General features: G+C 46.8%; 1 protein-coding gene across 1 annotated transcript in view; it reads left to right on the top strand.

Annotated features, from left to right (window-relative positions):
* LOC119399255 (mitotic spindle assembly checkpoint protein MAD1-like) overlaps positions 1-11,193 on the top strand; it is a 32,182-nt gene extending 20,989 nt beyond the window's left edge. The window contains exons 12-14 of the mRNA XM_037666071.2: positions 2,386-2,576; positions 3,252-3,425; positions 11,071-11,193. Of these exons, the coding sequence (XP_037521999.2) occupies positions 2,386-2,576; positions 3,252-3,416 (356 nt within the window). The 3' untranslated portion in view covers positions 3,417-3,425; positions 11,071-11,193. The remainder of the gene's footprint in view (positions 1-2,385; positions 2,577-3,251; positions 3,426-11,070) is intronic.
* The last annotated feature ends 13,234 nt before the right edge of the window (positions 11,194-24,427 follow it).

A 24,427-nucleotide genomic window follows, 5' to 3' on the forward strand; every position in this document is an offset into this window, starting at 1 on the left:
AATCTCAAAGAGAGGCAGGTGGTACTCTGTTTAAAAGCCCATGCTGTTTACTACATCGTGCTGCAATTATACATGAGGTTCATGTACGCATTGCAGTACTGTCTTCTAGTACTAATTATGAATGTTACTAGGTTTGTGTGAGTATTCCATAGAATGTTAATGATATTTCATATTCACTTCAGACAGAATTTTGGTACATTACAATCTCGTTAAATGAAACATTGCAGGACCTTGAAAAAAGTCTTCTGATTAGCAGTTCTGTCATACACTCTCCTAATTTAATGTAGCCAAGTGACAATGAAGTCAAGGAAAGCAAAGGGCACATTACTTTTAGTTTTTAGCTGTAGTGCAGTAATCATGACATAAACAGAAAGGAATTAAGGGGGAAGGAAAGAACACCTTTGCACCGGTGGGGACCAAACCCGCAGCCTTCTAATTTACACATTCGATGCTCTGCCAATCGAGTTACGGCAACCTTTCTCTTTTGATTTCATTAGGTTTTGTCTCACAAATAAATGAGCCCCCTGATCCTTTCCCCTTCTTTCGTGCCCTCCGAATGTTGTTAAATATATGTTATGCTTAAAAAGTCAATACTATAGCTGCTTGTTTGCAACCATGGTATGAGGTGCTATTGATCACTATTGGACGGACTATGCTCTGCTAGCTTCAGTTTCAAAGAGTCAGTATTACGCCAAAGAGTCACCATTAGTGTATTAAAAAAAACACAAAACTCATACGCTCCAGTCAGTGGCCAAACAACCAGTAATGCTTGGAGAGTGAGTTTCCCAGTGATGGCTTCCTAAATTGAAGAGTGGTGTCGCTAGAATACATTTTCGACTGTCCCTCTTTTGGGAGAAAATCGTTAAGGCCTTGCTTATTTGGTTCTGTTTACAGAGAGTTGCAAAAACTTTTATTTTCATGAACGAAAGCTTTTTTTTTTGCATTATCCAAATACACAGAACCAACCTGGTAAGAGAACTGTTCTGACTGAAGGGGCACTAAGATGATACACTCAAACCTCATTATAACATAGTTGCATCTGCCACGAAAGTAACTTTGTTATATCCGAAAATTCGTTATAAACGTTTATTTGTAACACTAGCTATGACAAGCCTATTCTTCATTTACTTTGTTATAACCAATAATTCGTTATATCTGTGTTCGTTATAACGAGGTTTGAGTGTACAATGATTCAATTTAAGCAGATGAATTAATGTTCAAAAACACAAGTGTTGTTCATTTCACTGTCATAGGGTTAATAATAGAGGAGAAAATGAGGGTAAATGTTTAATTTGTAAACTTCACACCGAAGTCTTGGCACATAAACATCTGCGTGACGTCATGGATTTCAAAATAGTTTCTTTTTCGTGTTTTTGCCACATTGGGCCAAGAAAACTTCCTGAAACTTGGTATGGCAATGTACTTCATTTTTGCCAATTGAGAACTTATGTAAGCCCTTGTGAATGGTTTCAAAATCTGTGACGTCACAGCATGTTAGTGTGGGAACTTCAAGGTGGCATCGCCCCCTGTATTTTCTTTTTTTGCATTTTCTCACTTACCAAGCGTCTTCTTGCATACTGGTGCTTCCGGTATTGTGAAAAGGTAGTTTACCTTTTGCAGAAAATTTACAAGAAAAATTGTTTTTCTGTTTTGTGTCCCTTTTACCCATGTGCCATTCGCCCCTGGAACGATCTTCCAAACAGCATTGCCCTACAGAGTAATGCTCGCGAAATTTCGCGAGCACCTTCTCAATTATTTTATTTGTAATGCTTAGCTGGTCTCTTTATTCTTATGATTCATACGTTTCCTCATTTCTATTTTTTTATCAGTAGCTTGATGCTGTTGTTTTAAGGTTTGTTTGTGATGTGCTCCATTATACTAGCTAATACCAGCAATCTGTGCAATTTGCATACTGTGTAATGCATTCCATATGTCTAATGCACTGTGCATTTCCCTTCTTGTGTTTCACACTTGCTGAATCATAATGTCTTGTAATGTAACGTCAAATATCACTAGCTTTCTACTTACGCCTATTTTGCTGTACTTGCCGTTGTCCTTGATGTCAAACTACTTTGTTCCTACTTTTGTGTACTTGCCTTTGTTTTTGATAATAACCTAATTTGTTTTTATTTTTGTATCTGAGGCCCCTTACGCAACGTCTCTGTGAGGCCTGTAAGGTATTGGTAAATAAAATAAACAATAAATAATAAAGCAGCAGTGCCATTTAAGCTATTTTGGCTTATTGAGATTCTACTGCATTTGAAATGAACAAAGATACTTTTTTTTGCATATAATCATTTCGTCAGTCTGCTGTGTTTGTAAATGCCTGAATGACTAGTGAAGATGGCTACAAAGTCTTTATCTGGAACCTCCTGCCTTGCACAGGCCTTCAAGATCAGCTGGCTTCGGCCGAAGCCAAGAACCGGCGGCTCGTGGACGCGTTTCGCCGCACCAGTCAAGACTTCCGGCAAGGCTGCTATGCATTGACTGGCTACCGGATTGATGTGCTGAGTCAGGGCCACTACAAGCTGACTCACATGTATGCCGACTCGCCCGACGACTACCTGCTGTTCCAGGTAAGCAGTGGAGTAATTGCACCGGCATCAGTTCAGAAGCCAAAGGAGTGTTTGAGTAGGGAAGCTTCTTAATCAAGTCGAATACTAATGTTCAAGAAAAATTACATTGAAATATTACATCGAATGTTTGCTAATTTGTAAAGAAAGTGAAATACTATGAGGCTTGTGTGGAGTTCATTTTGGGGTACGTGCATTTGATGTGTATACGTACAGTTGTGAATAATATGAGAGGAAACACTGAAAATACCTCTTGAAGGCCATAGCAGCTAAGCACAGTTGGCAAGCACAAAAGTGTTCATAACACTAAATTCTCAAGCGGAAAGGTATCTCTTGCAATTCAAAATGTCACACACATAACGGTTTGTTCAATTTGGTGTTCCCCATCATGTTGCTCACGACTGTACATGTAATGTACGTCCATACACTTAATGTATGCCTGGTCATCTGAGAGCTTGCTAGGCCTCCGTGAGTATTTGAGCACTTCGAATATTGAATAGAATTATTACAGTATTCAAATTCACTTGGACACGAATATAAAGTTTCTGAAATTTCAAAGTATTGAACAAACAAACAGACGTATTTTTACTGCAGCTTGGGCCCGTTATGCTACGTAACTTGTGCCATTCGGTCAGAGCAAAGCAGCATAGGGACACTGCTGTGTTCTGTTGTCCCTAGAATGCCCAGCAGAAGATGAACGTCCTGGAGACAGATTATCTGCGCCAGCTCGGGGGACTAGCAAGCACTTACCTCGAGAAGTACGACAGCATCCCAGCTTTTCTCAGTGCCCTGACCCTGAAGCTTTTTGCACGTCAGAATGACCTCGAAGACTCACAGCTGTAAACCAGCTATGTAAGTACACTGCTTTTTATCGATGTCAAATGCAATGCACAGCATGTCGTTAAAATGGCTGCTCTGACTTATGGAATTTTTTGGAACTCCACAGAAGGTTGTTTTGTGTGTTTGTTAGTATGACACTTTAATCTTTAACGAGTAAGTCGATGTATCGCTGGAATTTCAATCATGAATGTTCAGCATACCATAACTTTTGTTCAAATGGGCATAGGACATCCATTCTTGTTTTCCTGCATACAGTTCTAACTCCAGATTATTCTGATATGTTGTTTTAATTTGTGACTCTGTCAGTTTAGAGAAAAATCTTGCTCTCAGAAACCACATGAAATGTTGGATATCTTAAAAACTACACATTCCACTAGAGAAATAATTGCATATCTCAAATCAGTACACACATAAACATATGGCATCTTCGGCTGGCGGCACTCGTGGCGTATTCTGCGCACTCGTGCGGTGCCGTACGTTCGTCTGGGCACCACGCGTGCGGTGCCGCATGTTCGGCTGGGCCGGCCACGACACGAGTGCACGCCACCGCGCCACCGCGGAGATCGACGGTGGAGCGTGGTGCAATCCCGTCGTTCAGCGCGCGCTGGCAGACGACGCTGCGACGTTCCATCAATGCAGGCGCAATTTACAGCTGGCGCTGCAGCAGAACACGGCCTGACTGGAGGTAAAACATGCGTGCGCTGTAAATCGTCCGGCTGTGCTCACACAAGGCTACTTTTGCTGTCGGGATTTCACCGGAGAGCAAAGACGATGCAGAAACTACCAACCTTCGTCGAGTTTGTGCAAAACTGACGCAGCAAAAGCGCGTGTTGAGCAAGCGAGTTCACGCTGGACGCACAGCGTCTCGCAAGCGTCTCTAATCGTCTGGTTTTCCGTCGTTCGCGCTCTCAATTCCAGTGCAACTCCACCGTTGCAAAATGTCGTCTGCTGAATTTCGACTGCTGTGCGCGTCTCGCAGACGGCGCTGCTGTCGCAGATTCGAGTTCCCTGGCTCACACGTTCGTCTGGGCCGTAGCGGGGCCTGAAACTCGGGCGGTGTTTGACGTAACTTCCCTTCCACCGCCACGGTGCCAGTGCGGCTCAGCCGAAGATGCCAATAATCTCAGCAAGTTTAATGAAAATTAATGAAGAATTTTAAAAAGGGTTTTCAAGAGTTTGTGCACAGGCACAGAGCCAAACTTGTCACTCGTCTTCTGTCAAGTCTTTGCAGTGAGTTTTAGTTGTCAAGCCATTTCCTTCAGTTTGTGAAGTACTGAAGGCTTTTGTTGCACTTTAAAGGTTCTGCCCATACTGGAACAATCACTACTACTTGGCCTCTGTTGCACCACCATGCTGTAGTGCAAAGGCAGATTGCATTTCTCAGCTTTGGCAGGAAACTCATCTACTGTTCAAAGCCGATGGTCCTGTGCGATTTGTGTGCAGCGTGCCACCTACCACACCCATGGCATCACAGTGCTAGTATGAATCTGTGCATTCAGCTTGCCCACGTCATTTTCGGCCGTGTGTCGTTAAAGGGACACTAAAGAGAAAACCGATTTTTCTCATATTAGTAAGTTACTCTTTGACAATAGCAAAATCGCCACGCTTACCATGAGGAGACGTGTGGCTGGCGAGAGATTGCGCAAAAAGAAAATGCGGGTGGTGATGCCACCTTAAAGTTCCCGCACCAATCGCCGTGACTTCATAGACTTTGACGGAGCCTACGAGGTCCTACATAGTCCCTAATCGGTAAAAATGAAATAATTTGGCCTCCGAGGGGGCCAGAAACGTAACATACCAAGTATCAGGAAATTTCATTGAGCCAATGTCGCCAAAATAAAAAACAAAATACTCTTTGAAATCCGTGAAGTCACGTGCTGAGATTTTGGCGCGAAATTTAAAAATGAAAATTTCACCTTGGCTTTCTCCTCTATTTTTAAAGTTAGGATGGTAAAATTAACGACATTAGTTCTCGGAGTAAAATTTATCGATCTAAACCGATTCATTGTTTCTCTTCAGTGTCCCTTTAACATATTGTTGCATTAAACAGCAGTAGACCACAACTTCTGCACTTTCTGGCAAGGTGGAAGATCCCTTGACTGAGACTGGTTCACATTTTTGCTGGCTTGCGTAATAAGGTCGCTTGTTTTCTTGTGTATCTAATATTCCGGATTCTTGACTGTACGGACATTATGTACACCAAGATTATCGGTCTTGACTGCATTTGCTTCAACCCACCTAACACATAGAGATAAGACGTATTAACTTTAGTAGCAAAATCACAGAAAATGCACACACATTGAGCGTATACATAGCAGCAGGCTCGAAAAAAGTTGCACCATTTATTGAGAAGTACTAATCTCATCGCTTTGAAGAACCGTGTCTTATAACTTTAGCCGTTTCTTTCACTGTTGATCACTCCCACTTTCATGAATGATGGAAAGCACGAGTCATTGATACCTCTTAGTTTTCATTCATTGTGCAAGCTGGTCAATTACAGTGGCAGTTGGGGTGCAGCCCATCATTTTAGCAGGTGTCTGCTGCACTGTAACTTCAGAGTAGAGATTATTATTTTAGAATAGATTAGGGGAATGGGAGTATATTTCATATAATGAATGGTATACTAGCTCAGTGTTTTTTTTGTTTTTTTGCAAGATTCTATTCTTTTCTAATCCACCACTCAATGGCCAGCAATCATGGTGATGTAGGCAAAGTGACGCTCGGCCCACCAACGAAGCACAATGAAAAAAAAAAAAAATGGGAATGGAACAGGCTTATTACATTATCCCATGCATTTGTAGACGTCCAGGGCGTTGGTTGCGCGATGATATTGCGTGTTCACAAGTAAAGAAAGACAAAGGCACGTCTACAATAAGAACTCGTATATTTAAGCAAAAGCGCTGCGAGGCGAACGAGGCAGCAGCGACGGGGCGACTGGCGTAGCTTCGGCCCGGCGGCTGTGTTTACAACACCCGGCCGACCCGGCCGCCGTAACTCGAGTTCCCAGGCCACTCTCCGTGACCGCACAGTAAACACAACACGATGCGAACGTGGACTCCGAGCGCCGAGCACGCTCGCTCGGCGCGGTTGCTATATAGGCCCCCGCTAGTGAAGGAGCCCGCTGAAAGGAGGGAGCCTGAACGATACAGAGCGACGCTCCCTCGTTGCAGTGGTGGGAGGAGGTGAAGAGTGCGATGAAGTGGTGGGAACGGAGGCGGAAGGTGTGGCGCAATCTGGAATACCACGGGGCAGTGGGTCCTCGACGATGGCTGCTTTAAGGCGGTCGATAGACACGGTATCATGACGACCGTTCAAATCAAGCGTGTAGAGCTTCTCATGGCGCTTGATGACGCGGTAAGGTCCATCGTAAGGGCGCTGCAAAGGCTTTCGGACTGCGTCGCGGCGCACAAACACGTGTGTCGCCGTTTCCAAGTCAGGAGAGATGTAGGTAGGAACACTGTGTTTTACGCGAGGTTGTGGGGCAGAAAGACTGCGCATAGCGGAGCGCAGCTGCACAACATACTCGGTTGGATCAGGGCAAGGCGAGGTAGTTGAAGCATCAAAAAATTCTCCAGGAAGGCGGAGCTGTGAACCATAGGTCAGTTCGGCAGGTGTACACTTGATGTCTTGCTTTAACGTCGTCCTAAGACTAAGCAAAACAAGTGGCAGTGAAACTGTCCAGTTGACCGTGTCGGGTTGCGCCTTCAAGGATGCTTTCAGGGTCCGGTGAAAACGCTCGACCATGCCGTTAGCGATGGGGTGGTATGCTGTTGTGCGAATCCGCGAACTTCCCAGCAAAACCATGAGCTTCTTGAAAAGAGCAGACTCGAACTGTCGACCGCGATCGGTGGTGATTGTAGAGGGAACGCCAAAGCGTGACACCCAACCCGATACAAAAGCTTTGGCGATTGTTTCGCTTCTTATGTCGGGAATGGGAAACGCCTCTGGCCACCGAGTAAAACGGTCAATGCATGTCAGCAGGTAGGTGTTTCCATCCGATGGAGGCCATGGTCCGAGGATGTCCAGATGAACTTTATCGAAACGTTCTGAAGGCGGTGTGAAGGTGCCGTACGGAGAGCACGTATGGCGATAACCTTGGACTGCTGGCACTGCAAACAACTACGGGTCCAAGCACGAACGTCTTTGTTAATTCCCGGCCAGACAAAACGCTGGGTGATAAGGTGTTGAGTAGCGCGGATGCCAGGATGGGAAAGGGTGTGCAAGGAGTCAAAAACAGCCCGACGGAAATCGCTCGGAACAACTGGTCGAGGGTTGCCGGTAGACATGTCGCACAAGATAGGAACGGTGCAGGACGGAAGGGTTACTTCACGAAACCTGAGTGTTCCAGGGGATAGGCGAAGTTTAGCGATTTCTTCGTCTTGTGCTTGTGCTGACGCTAGGGCGCTGAAATCGACAGTTGCCGGCGCTGCGGCACAAGATACGGAAGCCGTCAGGCGAGAAAGCGCATCGGCTGCAGCATTCGCAGATCCCTGCACATGCCTGAGATCGGTTGTGAATTCCGCGATGTAAGCGAGGTGACGACTCTCACGGGGCGAAAATTTGGTGCTTGCAGACTTGATGGCAAACGTCAACGGCTTGTGATCCGTGGCGATGAAAAAACATCGGGCTTCAAGGAAATGCCTGAAGTGGCGCGCACCCATATAAGCAGCAAGGAGTTCACGTCCGAAAGTGCTGTAGCGGCTTTCTGTGGGTGACAACTTGCGCGAGAAGAATGCCAAAGGCTGCCACGATCCGTCAACGAACTGTTGTAAGGCGGCTCCAACTGCCACATTCGACGCGTCGGTCATGAGGCAGAGTGGAGCGTCTGGTGTTGGGTGAACAAGCAGGGCGGCGTCTGCGAGCTCTGTCTTAACTGCTTCAAAGGAGCTTGATGCATTCTCAGACCACGTAATGGAAGTACACTTCTTCTTCTTACCCTGAAGCAGGTCAGTAAGGGGTCTAATCAGGTCAGCACAGCGGGGAATGAAACGCCGATAGAAATTGATCAGTCCCAGGAACTCGCGCAGTTGACGCAAAGAAGTTGGCTTTGGGAAGTCTCGAACAACTTGCACTTTGGAAGGGAGTGGCCGGATTCCATGACAATCAACGTGGTGTCCGAGAAAGTCAAGTTCAGGCACGCCGAACGTACACTTGGTTTTGTTGACGATGAGGCCGTACTCGGCAAGGCGTCCGAAGAGCTGTCGAAGATGGGAAAGGTGTTCGTCTGCGTTGCGGCTAAAGATGAGGAGATCATCGATGTACGCAAAGCAGAACGGCAGGCCTCGGGTGACTGTGTCTACAAACCGCTGGAATGTTTGAGCGGCGTTACGGAGCCCGAAGGGCATCCTCAGGTATTCAAAAAGGCCGAAAGGTGTTATGACAGCAGTTTTGGGAATGTACAGGTATCTGATGATACGCCTTGACCAGGTCAATCTTCGAAAAGATGGTTGCTCCATGCAGTGGTGCTGTGAAGTCCGCGATGTTAGGCAGTGGGTAGCGATCAGGAACGGTGGCGTTGTTCAAAGCGCGGTAGTCGCCGCAGGGTCGCCAGTCACCTGGGGACTTCTTGGGCACCATGTGCAGCGGAGAAGCCCAAGGACTTGATGAAGGTCGCACAATGCCAAGCTCGAGCATATGATCAAATTCAGCTCGGGCAACCTTGAGTCGATCTGGTGCGAGCCGTCGTGAACGACCATGGACAGGTGGCCCTGAGGTAATAATGTGCTGGGTAACATCGTGCTTGACAGGGCGCAGAAAATTGGACGGGCGAAGCAAGCTTGGAAAGTCGTCGAGTAACTGTTCGTACACTGACGAAGGTGGCTTGTTGATAACTGCGGTGATGCCGGTTGTTGACGCTATACCTTGCACCGTTAGGTGTGTCTTAGCATCGACAAGGCGCTTGCGGGAGATGTCCACGAGCAGGTCGAAATGACGAAGGAAGTCCGCTCCGAGAATTGGGGTAAGAACGTCCGCTACGAGGAAAACCCAACGAAAAACGCGACGGAGTCCAAGGTTAAGCGTGAGAGCGCGCTCACCGTAAGTCATGATGGTGGTCTTGTTGGCGGCTTGCAGCGTAAGTGCAGATCGGCAATTCTTCGGGAATGCGGGTGAGGGTGGAACAACGCTAACTTCGGCTCCCGTGTTTACGAGGAAACGGAGCCCTGATGTCTTGTCCAAAACGAAGAACAAGCGGCTGCTTGCTGGACCGCCACCACTCGCCGCTTCTAGTGGTGAGTCGGAGCGTTTCCCGAGAAAGTGCAGGGAGATGAGCACTTTCGGGCGGCTGCACCAAAGGTCCGGTGATACCAACACTCGCCGGGATGCGGAGACTGTGATGAGGAGCGCCGGCGGGAAGAGGAGCGGCGGCGTGACGAGGATCGAGAGCGCGCAGACAGGGTAGCTATCTGAGCGGAGAGCTGTTCGATCTGGCTGCGAAAGTCGTCGCGTAGGGCGTGCAGGTCTGGTGGCGAAGGGCGAGATGCCTCACTTGTTGTGGAAGTGGTCGCGATCACTGACATAGTTGGGGAGTCGAATTCCATCACGGAGTCGGCAAGCTGCGCGAGCTTTTCCAGCGACAAGTCCGCTGCAGCGGCGAGCACCATGCGGACGGTCGAAGGCAGGCGCTGTAGGAAGAGCTCTCGTAGCAGGTCCTGATCGAACGAGGTGGCCTTGTCACCAAGAAGCTGCTGAAGACGGCGCAAAAGCTGTGAAGGCTTACGGTCGCCTAGTTCTTCAGCAGAAAGCAGCTGTTGGAGACGCTGCCTCTCTGAAGACGAAGTGCGTTTCAGGAGCTCGGCCGACAACTTCTCATAGGGGTTCGTCTCCGGTGGGGCCAGAATGAGGTCTCTGATTTCGCTGGCGATCTCCGGTGGAAGCGCAGACACCATGTGGTGGAATTTTGATATCTGAGTCGTTACCCGGGCAGTGACAAACTGGCTGTTTACTTGCGCCAGCCAGAGAGACGGATCAGCAGGCCAGAATTGCGGAAGCCGAAAAGAGACGGCGGAGACTGCTTGCGTCGCTGCAGGGTCGAGGGATGCTTGTCTGGAGTCGCCGGTGGTTTCCATCGTCGTCGCAGCCAGGAAAATGATTGTAAAAATTTCGATAGTCCGTGGTCACCAATTTGTAGACGTCCAGGGCGTTGGTTGCGCGATGATATTGCGTGTTCACCAGTAAAGAAAGACAAAGGCACGTCTACAATAAGAACTCGTATATTTAAGCAAAAGCGCTGCGAGGCGAACGAGGCAGCAGCGACGGGGCGACTGGCGTAGCTTCGGCCCGGCGGCTGTGTTTACAACACCCGGCCGACCCGGCCGCCGTAACTCGAGTTCCCAGGCCACTCTCCGTGACCGCACAGTAAACACAACACGATGCGAACGTGGACTCCGAGCGCCGAGCACGCTCGCTCGGCGCGGTTGCTATACATTTCTATGCACAGTTTGTGCTTAGTGTGATTGCTTGGCTTGTCTCTGCTTGTTTATACCATGTCAAAAGTATCCATAAGTTGCAAGACGTGTTGCGTATTGTCGTAGCATTCTCAATTCTCTGCAGAAGGCACTGTGCCTCCGAGCTTGTGGCACTTTGTAGTGTTGAAATGAAATGTGATATGGTAGTTATGTGTACAGTGGCTGTGAAATGTTCTTCGCTTCTTTTTCAGAGAACCTGGTGCATCTGCATATCAATGTTGCATAAATCCATCTTTCATTATGTTACTTTTGTAATGTTTCCTCAGGTCATGCATTGTCTGAAATAAATGCCATCCAACTCTGCTGAAGCCCTAAAAGATGTCATTGTGGTTTTGGGAGACTGTGCAAACAAAGGCAATGCACACGTTTGATTGTAATAATTTTTATTGAATAACAGATCCCAAGGTTAAACACCTCCTTTAGACTAAACATCTAAAATGCATTTACACAGGGAAAAGAAAATTGCAGAGAAATACAGCTGCTGTTGGCATGAAAGAAGTATGCGTGCAGTGCGGGCTTAAGCGTAGGCGTGCTCAGGGTTGGGTGAAGTTTCACCGCAGTGTCCTTCCCGATCCCCTCACACCAGGCACTTACGATCAGAACACACTTCAACGACGAGGTATTTGGGGGTTGAAGCTGTCCTGCCTGGCTATGCTAATAATAAATTATCGGGCTGCTCTGTTGGAGTACAGAACTTCAAATTCCTTGATTGGATAGCCAGGATAAGTGTGACCTATTCGGAATGACAGCTGCAGCAGTAGCCATGGTCAGGAAAACTGGGGAGCTTGACATATAAAACTTCGCTTCAAAGAAAATAATGTTTATAAAAGCAGCAAGTGAAAACTGATGACAGTATGAACGTCATTTTAATATGTGTATGCAGCCCTGCAAACAGAAATTAACAGCTATTTAAACTAGTGAATTGAACTGGAATTCTGAACGCATATCTCGTGTCTTAATATGCCCATGCAGACCATCTTCTGTGGCCATCACTCTGTAAACGATGAGTGTAGGCTGTGCTGTTGGGCGAATACGGTCCCATCCAAGCGCCGTGGATGGTTCCAGAGGCGTAGCTTGCACGTTGGTCTGTAAAATAAGAGACACGCGAAGCCAAGGGTTGTTGTAGCATGAGAGTATACAAACAGGGTAAAGCTCTGTAGCACAGTGCTCTGTACTCCTTTGGTATACCGTCAGCATTAGAGTAACTGAACATGACTCCTACCTTTGGGAGCCATTAACCAACACATTTGTACAGACAGGTGCAAGATTTTCCAAGAGAAGTAGCTTTATAATGTTTATACATTCAAATATGGCGGCATTATATAAGGATTCTGCTCCTATCTTATCACATGTTCCAGTGAGTGTGGTATGAAAATTTTAAAAATCCTTACATATCATCTTCACTACTTCTAAAAGGAGCTTGGCTTTTGGTTTCATTCTACGAGAAATATATTCGTAAAAGCTTCTTACTTCCATAAACTCAATATCCATGGACACCTTTCTGCTTTCTTGTTTAATAGCAGGACACTTGGTCATGTAAGTCGACTTCAATTTTTGTTTACTGCTGAAGCCATAAGCAGGAGCAGGCAGCATATGAATATGAGACACTGAAAATTGTGCTATAAATTATGCACATTATAATAATACCGAAAACACAATTTGGAACACAATGAGTGAAAATAAAAATAAAATTATACAATGCATGACATATAATGGCACAAAGCATAACCTATATATGGATACATGCTAATACCACTTTTGATGACTAAATATTCCCTTCTCATGCTGTTGCCATTTAGAGTTTTTGATGTTATAATGCCGTTAGGGACCCTTTAACAATTTTGTTGGGTCCCTAAAAGTGTAAATACATGTACCACAAAAATAATGAAATAAACTTCAAACTTCAACTTCAAACTTCAAGAAAAATTTTAGAAACACACAGACATGCCAATTTCTTGTTTGATGACTGGATGAAATTGATGAACTCTCATAGTTATTTCGTTTTAAGCTTGTATACTGAATATATTGATTATAAACTATGTTTTGTAATGCTCTTCGTTGAGAGCAGTACAGGCAGTTTTTTATGCTCACTGATCTCAGTGAAATTGTCATGATGTGTTCTCTTTAAAACTCGCAACGAGATGTGCAATCGATGAGTTAATGTGCCTGCTGTAAAATGTACCATTAACCCTTAATCAAAGCCTTTCCTGAAAAAGGGCTGCACACACCATTCGCCGACGATAGTGTTTGACCGCGCGGTGTTCCGAAAGTCGTACGTCGCGTAGATGCGCCCCGCCTCCCGCGTTATGGCCACCACGGTGCCTGTCCACTGTTGCAGCAAGTGCACGTCGTGAGACTGGAAACGCAGATATGACTGCTGGCCCTGTGCCACACATGCAATTCGGTCATCAGTCAACTAAAAAATTGTGTTCACAAGGGCAAGGGAACTACACAGCAATAATTTTTGTACCCTTTGCAATCGCATAAAGTGAAGAATGGAGTCATTGATGGGGACACATGCCCAAAGCTGAGCATGAGAGAAAAAGGCACTTTCCTGTAGTTTACACCCAGCATATCCCATTACACCCAGCAATGTTTCTCGGCACTGAATCACTTTTCAGGATCACATCTGTTCTCAACTGACTTTTGCATTGCAGATCATTGGCCCAAGATGCTCGTAACACGGCCTTCCCCTGGAGGACCGATGTTTCGAGATCACATAACACAAGCACACGCCTCTATGCCCTTGTGCGCAAGAGCTTAGAGAGGCCGTTGTGCCCACAGTAGTTGGTAAGTTTTATTACATCAACCACATATAGCCCATTCTCAGCCGACAACATACTTTTATCGTACATGCATTTTACGCCCTCACAGCGACTAGTTTTAGGCCACTATACAGTCGTTTCATGTAACCATTAGCCCCATCGTTTCATTGAAACTTCATGCCCAACCATTTGCTTGGAGCTCTTTGGCCAGATTTTGGCCCTTGCAGCAGTAAAATTCACACATCATCATCATGGGAACACATGAGGTGTTGACATTTCTGGTGACAGTTTGTAGGAATTAGGCATTGTGATACAAAAAACTGCATGAAATGAACTTTCTTCATTGAACTTTTGTCGATATTTATCAAGCAATCAGAATTGAATGGTAAAAAGGTTTCCAATTGCAGCTTCTGTCATCACAGGTGTAGTTAGCACTCCCTGTCGTGTGCGTGAGAAACTTAATTGACGATGTTTTTAAACTTTTTAAAGAACCATATGCATCACGTATAGTAAGCTCTGCCAAATTGTTTTGTGTGTACATCGCGTACATATACCCGTTAGATTGCCCTCCTCCTGTGAGAGAATTGTTTTATTGAAAGTGCGATGTTGGTGCTGTAGTGCATGTTTGCAGGCTTTTGAAACAGTTGAAAGGTTAGCATTCACCTTGTTCTCTTCTCTATTGGTCGATTTGTGCTGAGTGGCCATAACATTTGTGGTCTGGAACCATCAATGAACTAACAAGCATATCAACATATTGAGCAGGGTAATTTGTGCGTCTGGCCTCAACTTCCATTCGCACTGTAGCTCCCTTTGGTTAAAGTGCGCATGGCCTTTTGTTTGAAAATTTGATCATTCTTGCACCATGCGACTGTTCCACACTTTTCATATAGCTTAACCCGGGGTTGCATAACTTGCATGCTAGGTTTATTAAGACGAAAGCATTATACTCCATTTCACCACTACCGTTCAGCAAGCTACGGGGTGTAAGCAAGCCACATGCTTGCGCAGCAAAACATAGTGCCAGATTTAATCACCTTACAATTCGCAGGGTTGAGACCTTTGCGCTTGTCTAGCACGTGTTACATCACATCAATGCGCAATATGTTTATTCTTCATCGCATTTACGTCGTATTTCTTTAATTGTTGTTATGAGTAACCGCCGGTAACTGGTTACAAATCAACATGGCAACGCCCACGCAGACGTGACCGCCCTCTTCGATCCGAAGTTGCGCTTGTTACTTGCCCACAGTGCTGACAGCAAGAAATAAATGGTGAAATGAGCTATCGTTTTGTGCCATCTCACGATGAGGAAAAGCATCAAGTACGTTTTGTCATTACTGGCAAGATCAGACTTGCTTATCTATGTCTGCTAAGCCTGTCGTGCCGAGCATTTGATAAAGGTTAATGAAAACAGCGTAATATAGCCACTAATACATTGCTGCCAAAGCGTCAGGAAATGAATCTAAAGCAAATACAAGCTTCAGTTTGGAACTTACGGGCCACACAGCGCACGACGACGTGATAAATTCGAGGCGGACGGCACCTGCGTCAATGGGTGCAGTCATGTTCTCTTTTTTTGCCGTCTGCTCACTTTACACGCCCAGTGCGGGCACGCAGATACCATTTAACTTTTTGAATATTTTTTTTACCTTTTGGCCTTCGCACAAATAAAGTTTTTCACCACCACCATCATGGGGACACTTAGCAGACAACGCAACGTAGATGAGTACATCACAAGCAATTTTCACCCTTTCTATTGGCTAAGGGGCACTGTAGCTTCCACAGTGCTGAAGGGAATCTGAGATAGAGTATAGATGCCTCATCAAACATGAAAATTGACCGTCAACGTCCGTTGTGTCCCACGAAGTTGGCGTCAAGAGAATCATCATCACGTGATGCCGTCACCATATGACATCACCATGACGTCACAGATCACCAAACTTTGTGACGTGAATGTCACATGATGATGTCATCACATGACATCGTCACTTGGTCACTGGTTGGCCAATCATGGAGGCAGTGCAAAACCAGGCGAGGTGCAGAAAGCTTTTGGAAGGGGGAGGATCAATACATTGACTGAGAAGAAAAAGAAGATGGCTTTCGCCTTCGAGTCGTCATGAATGCATAAGGGATCCTGTAATAAGACTTTGGTCTGGGCGAGTTGGTTCATAGCAATGGGAAGGCACAGCGCAACTGAGACAATGGACAAGAACACGCAACACAAACGAGCGCTGACTCTGGACTGACACGTCGAAGCGGCTATCAAGTTTGCACATGTCAAGGCCGGATCAGTGCGAAAAGTTTGAGACAGAAAAGGGCCCAATGTAGAAGAAATGTGTTGCAGTAAGACTTTGGTCTGGGCGAGTTGGTTCATAGCAATGGGTAGGCACAGCGCAACTGAGACAAGGGACAAGAACACGCAACACAAACGAGCGCTGACTCTGGACTGACACGTCGAAGCGGCTATCAAGTTTGCACATGTCAAGGCCGGATCAGTGCGAAAAGTTTGAGACAGAAAAGGGCCCAATGTAGAAGAAATGTGTTGCAGTAAGACTTTGGTCTGGGCGAGTTGGTTCATAGCAATGGGAAGGCACAGCGCAACTGAGACAATGGACAAGAACACGCAACACAAACGAGCGCTGACTCTGGACTGACACGTCGAAGCGGCTATCAAGTTTGCACATGTCAAGGCCGGATCAGTGCGAAAAGTTTGAGACAGAAAAGGGCCCAATGTAGAAGAAATGTGTTGCAGTAAGACTTTGGTCTGGGCGAGTTGGTTCATAGCAATGGGAAGGCACAGCGCAACTGAGACAATGGACAAGAACACGCAACACAAACGAGCGCTGACTCTGGACTGACACGTCGAAGCGGCTATCAAGTTTGCACATGTCAAGGCCGGATCAGTGCGAAAAGTTTGAGACAGAAAAGGGCCCAATGTAGAAGAAATGTGTTGCAGTAAGACTTTGGTCTGGGCGAGTTGGTTCATAGCAATGGGAAGGCACAGCGCAACTGAGACAATGGACAAGAACACGCAACACAAACGAGCGCTGACTTTGGACTGACACGTCGAAGCGGCTATCAAGTTTGCACATGTCAAGGCCGGATCAGTGCGAAAAGTTTGAGACAGAAAAGGGCCCAATGTAGAAGAAATGTGTTGCAGTAAGACTTTGGTCTGGGCGAGTTGGTTCATAGCAATGGGAAGGCACAGCGCAACTGAGACAATGGACAAGAACACGCAACACAAACGAGCGCTGACTTTGGACTGACACGTCGAAGCGGCTATCAAGTTTGCACATGTCAAGGCCGGATCAGTGCGAAAAGTTTGAGACAGAAAAGGGCCCAATGTAGAAGAAATGTGTTGCAGTAAGACTTTGGTCTGGGCGAGTTGGTTCATAGCAATGGGAAGGCACAGCGCAACTGAGACAATGGACAAGAACACGCAACACAAACGAGCGCTGACTCTGGACTGACACGTCGAAGCGGCTATCAAGTTTGCACATGTCAAGGCCGGATCAGTGCGAAAAGTTTGAGACAGAAAAGGCCCAATGTAGAAGAAATGTGTTGCAGTAAGACTTTGGTCTGGGCGAGTTGGTTCATAGCAATGGGAAGGCACAGCGCAACTGAGACAATGGACAAGAACACGCAACACAAACGAGCGCTGACTCTGGACTGACACGTCGAAGCGGCTATCAAGTTTGCACATGTCAAGGCCGGATCAGTGCGAAAAGTTTGAGACAGAAAAGGGCCCAATGTAGAAGAAATGTGTTGCAGTAAGACTTTGGTCTGGGCGAGTTGGTTCATAGCAATGGGAAGGCACAGCGCAACTGAGACAATGGACAAGAACACGCAACACAAACGAGCGCTGACTCTGGACTGACACGTCGAAGCGGCTATCAAGTTTGCACATGTCAAGGCCGGATCAGTGCGAAAAGTTTGAGACAGAAAAGGGCCCAATGTAGAAGAAATGTGTTGCAGTAAGACTTTGGTCTGGGCGAGTTGGTTCATAGCAATGGGAAGGCACAGCGCAACTGAGACAATGGACAAGAACACGCAACACAAACGAGCGCTGACTCTGGACTGACACGTCGAAGCGGCTATCAAGTTTGCACATGTCAAGGCCGGATCAGTGCGAAAAGTTTGAGACAGAAAAGGGCCCAATGTAGAAAAAATGTGTTGCAGTAAGGCTTTGGTCTGGGCGAGTTGGTTCATAGCAATGGGAAGGCACAGCGCAACTGAGACAATGGACAAGAACACGCAACACAAACGAGCGCTGACTCTGGACTGACACGTCGAAGCGGCTATCAAGTTTGCACATGTCAAGGCCGGATCAGTGCGAAAAGTTTCGCAGTGATCACATTTGCAACGAAAAGTTTCGCACTGATCACTTACTGCAACACATTTCTTCTACATTGGGCCCTTTTCTGTCTCAAACTTTTCGCACTGATCCGGCCTTGACATGTGCAAACTTGATAGCCGCTTCGACGTGTCAGTCCAGAGTCAGCGCTCGTTTGTGTTGCGTGTTCTTGTCCATTGTCTCAGTTGCGCTGTGCCTTCCCATTGCTATGAACCAACTCGCCCAGACCAAAGTCTTACTGCAACACATTTCTTCTACATTGGGCCCTTTTCTGTCTCAAACTTTTCGCACTGATCCGGCCTTGACATGTGCAAACTTGATAGCCGCTTCGACGTGTCAGTCCAGAGTCAGCGCTCGTTGTGTTGCGTGTTCTTGTCCATTGTCTCAGTTGCGCTGTGCCTTCCCATTGCTATGAACCAACTCGCCCAGACCAAAGTCTTACTGCAACACATTTCTTCTACATTGGGCCCTTTTCTGTCTCAAACTTTTCGCACTGATCCGGCCTTGACATGTGCAAACTTGATAGCCGCTTCGACGTGTCAGTCCAGAGTCAGCGCTCGTTTGTGTTGCGTGTTCTTGTCCATTGTCTCAGTTGCGCTGTGCCTTCCATTGCTATGAACCAACTCGCCCAGACCAAAATCTTACTGCAACACATTTCTTCTACATTGGGCCCTTTTCTGTCTCAAACTTTTCGCACTGATCCGGCCTTGACATGTGCAAACTTGATAGCCGCTTCGACGTGTCAGTCCAGAGTCAGCGCTCGTTTGTGTTGCGTGTTCTTGTCCATTGTCTCAGTTGCGCTGTGCCTTCCCATTGCTATGAACCAACTCGCCCAGACCAAAGTCTTACTGCAACACATTTCTTCTACATTGGGCCCTTTTCTGTCTCAAACTTTTCGCACTGATCCGGCCTTGACATGTGCAAACTTTATAGCCGCTTCGACGTGTCAGTCCAGAGTCAGCGCTCGTTTGTGTTGCGTGTTCTTGTCCATTGTCTCAGTTGCGCTGTGCCTTCCCATTGCTATGAACCAACTCGCCCAGACCAAAGTCTTACTGCAACACATTTCTTCTACATTGGGCCCTTTTCTGTCTCAAACTTTTCGCACTGATCCGGCCTTGACATGTGCAAACTTGATAGCCGCTTCGACGTGTCAGTCCAGAGTCAGCGCTCGTTTGTGTTGCGTGTTCTTGTCCATTGTCTCAGTTGCGCTGTGCCTTCCCATTGCTATGAACCAACTCGCCCAGACCAAAGTCTTACTGCAACACATTTCTTCTACATTGGGCCCTTTTCTGTCTCAAACTTTTCGCACTGATCCGGCCTTGACATGTGCAAACTTGATAGCCGCTTCGACGTGTCAGTCCAGAGTCAGCGCTCGTTTGTGTTGCGTGTTCTTGTCCATTGTCTCAGTTGCGCTGTGCCTTCCCATTGCTATGAACCAACTCGCCCAGACCAAAGTCTTACTGCAACACATTTCTTCTACATTGGGCCCTTTTCTGTCTCAAACTTTTCGCACTGATCCGGCCTTGACATGTGCAAACTTGATAGCCGCTTCGACGTGTCAGTCCAAAGTCAGCGCTCGTTTGTGTTGCGTGTTCTTGTCCATTGTCTCAGTTGCGCTGTGCCTTCCCATTGCTATGAACCAACTCGCCCAGACCAAGTCTTACTGCAACACATTTCTTCTACATTGGGCCCTTTTCTGTCTCAAACTTTTCGCACTGATCCGGCCTTGACATGTGCAAACTTGATAGCCGCTTCGACGTGTCAGTCCAGAGTCAGTGCTCGTTTGTGTTGCGTGTTCTTGTCCATTGTCTCAGTTGCGCTGTGCCTTCCCATTGCTAGGATCCTGTAAGTTTTTAGTTTTTAGTTTGCAATGTGCAACTGTGGTGAGAGGGGGGGTGGGGGGGCAGTTACGGCATTTGAGCATATACAATGCGGTAATCAATCTGAGTAACGGAAGTTCTCACGTAGTCCATTCCGGCTTCAACGAAGAGCGTGTTGGGCATCAGCTGGTGGTGTTCACGGAACCACTCGATTGCCTGCTTGGGCGAGCGATTGAACAGCAGACTTCGCAGCAACACCTGCGCACGTGAATTCCCTCTTCATAGTGAACGGTTCTTTCCTCTCATGTGACAGCAGACTCGATGACCGGCAGATACAACTTTGAGACAGTGATTGATAATTGATAATTACAGGTATGCTTACAATCAACATATGATGAACTTTCTGACGTTCCAACTGCGAATTTACTGGTTTCTGGAAAAAAGTTCACCAACACTCACGATACACGTTACTTCATAATGAGGAATTCGACCAGTGCCGTTTAGGTGTTTCGATATAGCTGCATATGAGGCAAACAATTTGAGAGAGACATGCATGTGCGTCTCGGCAGCAACCGTAACATTCTGCCTCAGCAGCGCGAGCCCCTGGCATCGGCATCGCTGAGCCTCTGCTTGGGTAGCTTGGTTAGCAGAAGCGGCAGTTGAAGCACTTCCACTGGTTGTGTTCTTGAAAAATGGCTGAGACTATTTTGTATTATTGTGGTAGCAGTCATATGGGTACTCCGAGTGCATTTTTGCCGTCGCCATCCGTATACCGTCCTATGTTCATGTGCAAGTGAAAGCATGCGAGGGCAGTTGACGATTGCGGCTCAAGCGGAGAGCAAATGTCCCGGACATCTTTCGTCACACAAAAGATCCATCAGGGGGCGGGGGAGCTGCGCCGCTTCGACTGGAACTGCATACTTTGATTGGCCGGACGCTGTCATGCGCACTGTCTTAACAGGGATATATACAAGAAGACTACGTATAATGAAACTGTAATGGTTCCCGTCTGTTTTTTGTTTCACAGCGAAACAGATTTTGAAAGCAGTTGAACTTTACTTGCAACTTTTTTATTCCTTTTCTTTTTTTTTCATGGAACACGCACGGAAATTTTTTTCCTGGAGAAGTAGCAAAATGATGTTCATCATTTTCAGCCTACTTTTTATGTCCACTGCAGGACGGAGAGCTCACCCAGTGATCCCCAATTATACCCTTTCATATGCGAGCTGGTTCCATTTTATAACCTACAGACTTTCAGATTTCCCCACCCCACTTAACCATCTGCTGTCCTCGGCTATGTTTCCCATGTCTTGATATCCATTCTGTAGCTCTAACTGACCAACGGTTACCTGTCCTCATTACATGGCCTGCTCTCATCCACTTTTTCTTCTCTATGTCGGCTAGAATGTCAGCTACCCCCTTTTTGTTCCTTAATCCACTCTGCTCTCTTCCCGTCTCTTAAAGGGGTCCTGCAATACTTTTCCAAGTAATCATCCAATTGCTTCATTAAAGGATTTTATTGCCTTGTGAATCGAATGCCACTAAAATTTTAATAATTCATCAAGTACGAGCGGAGTTAAAGGGATTTGTCGTACGCTTTAAGCGCCTTCTCTCTCCTTTTGTACCGCTGAGTGCACTGAAAGCTATGCAGGGGGGAGGGGAGGGTGACAAGGGGGCAAGAACCTATGTCAATTCATTAGCACGCATCATGACCTTGAGCACTTTATTTTCTTTTTTTGCTTAGAACGCGCGGCTTACTTTTCAGTGTGATCATGAGTCGTGCGTGCAGGTGTGTGGCATAATCCCGCGGTGACTATGCAGCTCACGATGCTCAAATAAGCCAACAACCGTCGGACTTTTGTTTATGGTGCAGTCAGGCCGGTAGCCAGGGGGGGGAGGGGGTCTAGGCCCAACCCCCCCCCCCCCCCTTGAAATTTTGGTGAAGTAGGTGTCAAGTTTTTCAGCAAGTGGGCCCCCTTCCCCCCGCCCCCGAAAGAATTTCCTGGCTACGGGCCTGGGTGTAGTCATTTGGGTTTATGGCATCATTTGCCGAGAGAAGAGCGAGCAATGTCTAGCTGACTTTGAGAATTGATTGTAATTTCCAGGCCACGTGCTGGATTTTGCGCCACGTGTTCTACCAATCAGCAGCGCTTTATTGATCATGCTGAAAAAGTGTTGCAGAGCCCTTTAATGGTTATGCCCACCATTTTACGTTCAATTGCAGGTTGTGTGATTTTATTTTCTTTTAGCTTCTTTGTTACCTCACAGTTTCCGCCCCATATGTTAATACTGGCAGTGTACAGTGGTTGTACACTTTGCGCTTTAGGCACAGCAGTAGATTGCTTCTCATTATTTTTGGGAATTTCTGCCGTAAGCGCTCCAGCCCAATCATTATCCTTCGGCGGAGGAAAAGGAAAAAGGAATAGGATATTGTTACACATTGCTAAATGACCAGACCTGTGCAGTGCCGGTTATGGCGAAGCCACCACCAACTCCCATTGCAACCGCAACCAGCGCCCCTTTGCGGAAGAGGAATACAGGCGCCAGCGAGGTGACGGGCCTGCGGCTGGGCCCCAGCAGGTTTGACGACAGCGACCCCGGGAAGCCCCACAAGTTGGTCTGGTTCGGTATGTCGAAGTCGTTCATCAGGTTGTTGTAGATGATGCCTTTCGTCTCAGAAAGGACCTGCGACCCGAGTCTGCGCCCAGTCGAGATCGCCATATTTTACTCATTTTCACCTCACCCCGCTCACGACAAACGCATGGGCTATGATACGGAGTCCTGCATTTTCAATTTCAGATCATTTTAGAAAACCAAGGGTTTTGCAGAGTCAGCGCAGCCTAGCGTCTGTCGTCTGGTCTGAGGATATGTGCCTAACTATCATATACCTTGGTTATTGCTAGGTGAATCTGTGCTTTCAGTAGGTGTCACCGTACCGCTACAGTCTTGCTTTGGCTCGTGCTAGGTATGACTGGAAGATAAGCACACGCCATGCGATAATGCCAGCCGGAACAAGTTTCTAGCACAGCGGGCATACCGACTGAAAGCACAGATTCGCCTAGCGATAAACCAAGCATATTGGAGTCGGGCAAGTATCCTCAAACTAGCCAGCCAACACCAGGCTGCGCTGACTGTGCCAAAAGCCACGTTTTCTGCTGTTCGCGTTTCTTTTCATCGCCATAGTACGTACACAGCTGCGAGCTCCATTGAATTCTTTGGCCCAGCCATCGCTTCTGGTGGAGACGTGCAGGGCTGCATACACGTGACTGAAGCTAGCTTATGTGGAATGCATAATGAGGAGTGAAATATAAAACCGATTTGACGTGTCCAAGCATAACTGAAACGATATGGTGGCACCATCAGTAATCGAGAGACGTGCATGTTTCTGTTTTGGTTGTAGAGGCAAAAATGGCGTCACTGTGACGTCGCAAGTTTCACGTGTGGTAGCATATCAAGAACCAATCTCGAGAAAACTTTCATAATAATAACCTAACTTTGCTATCGAGGTGCGATAATAAGACAAAAGTTGTAGAAGGTCAACACCATGTCGCTGTGTCAGGCAATATATATCCTCCTTTTCAACTGTGTGTACCAGGGGCGTAGCCAAGGGGGGGGGGGGTTGGGGGTTCAAACCGCCCCCCGAAATTTTTCAGTTTTGCTTGCGTATATATACCGCACACATACAAATGCACGCACAAACATACATAAAGTATGGTTGAACCCCCCCCCCCCCCCACCCGAAAAAAATTTCTGGCTACGCCCTGGTGTGTACCATAGAACTACGCGTATTGCAGGCTAGGACTAATACCTAATAATCGTGTTTACATTAAGTATGCAGACAATTTGATATTCTTCGCAGTGAGACTTCTAGACATCATTATTCAATGTTTATTCGTGCTGCTGTTGTTCACACCGATTGTTTAAATACATATAAGCTTCTTTCCCAGAGCTATCAGCGAATGTAATTCTCCGTGGAAGTTTTTTTTTTTTTTTTTTTCCATACTCACACGGAGTTCAGGAGGTCTCCAATGCCACAAACGTCTCCATTAGGCGCCCAGATGATGATAGGCAGGCCCTCCGGTCCGAACTCTTGATCACGTAGTGCTGTTCCGACGGCACCTTCTCAGGGTCGGCCCAGTATTCGGAGTACGAGGGCAGCACGCCGTGTTCTTGAATGCGCTCGGCCAGCGCCTTGGCATACACTGGGTCAATCCCTCGGCCACCTTCTGCGAGAAGCGGCGACAGAATACACGTTGGCAATGTCACACTCTGCTTCGACCCTCCGTTTCGCGGAACATGAGATACGCAAAAAAAGAAAAATTAAGGCCAGTTCCTCACCTTGAAAGCTGTTGGACAGTGAAGCTGTAAGCACGCGAGTGTATTCGATTGTCATTTCGAGCGCCGTTATCATCATCATTATTTTAAGCATCATCATTGTTTTTATATTATTTTTCACTCCCCCTCTGGTCACGTGACCGTGTAACTCCTGTTACAACGACAACGCAGCACAGGATAGACCACGACCGCTTCGCGTTTAAAAATTGATTATGATACTGCCTAATTTGCAAAATTGAGTACAGCTGCACCTATTTTCATTTCGGTTGGTGCC

The sequence above is a fragment of the Rhipicephalus sanguineus genome, chromosome 7 (genome assembly GCF_013339695.2).
Source record: "Rhipicephalus sanguineus isolate Rsan-2018 chromosome 7, BIME_Rsan_1.4, whole genome shotgun sequence".
Taxonomy (NCBI): Eukaryota; Metazoa; Arthropoda; class Arachnida; order Ixodida; family Ixodidae; genus Rhipicephalus; species Rhipicephalus sanguineus.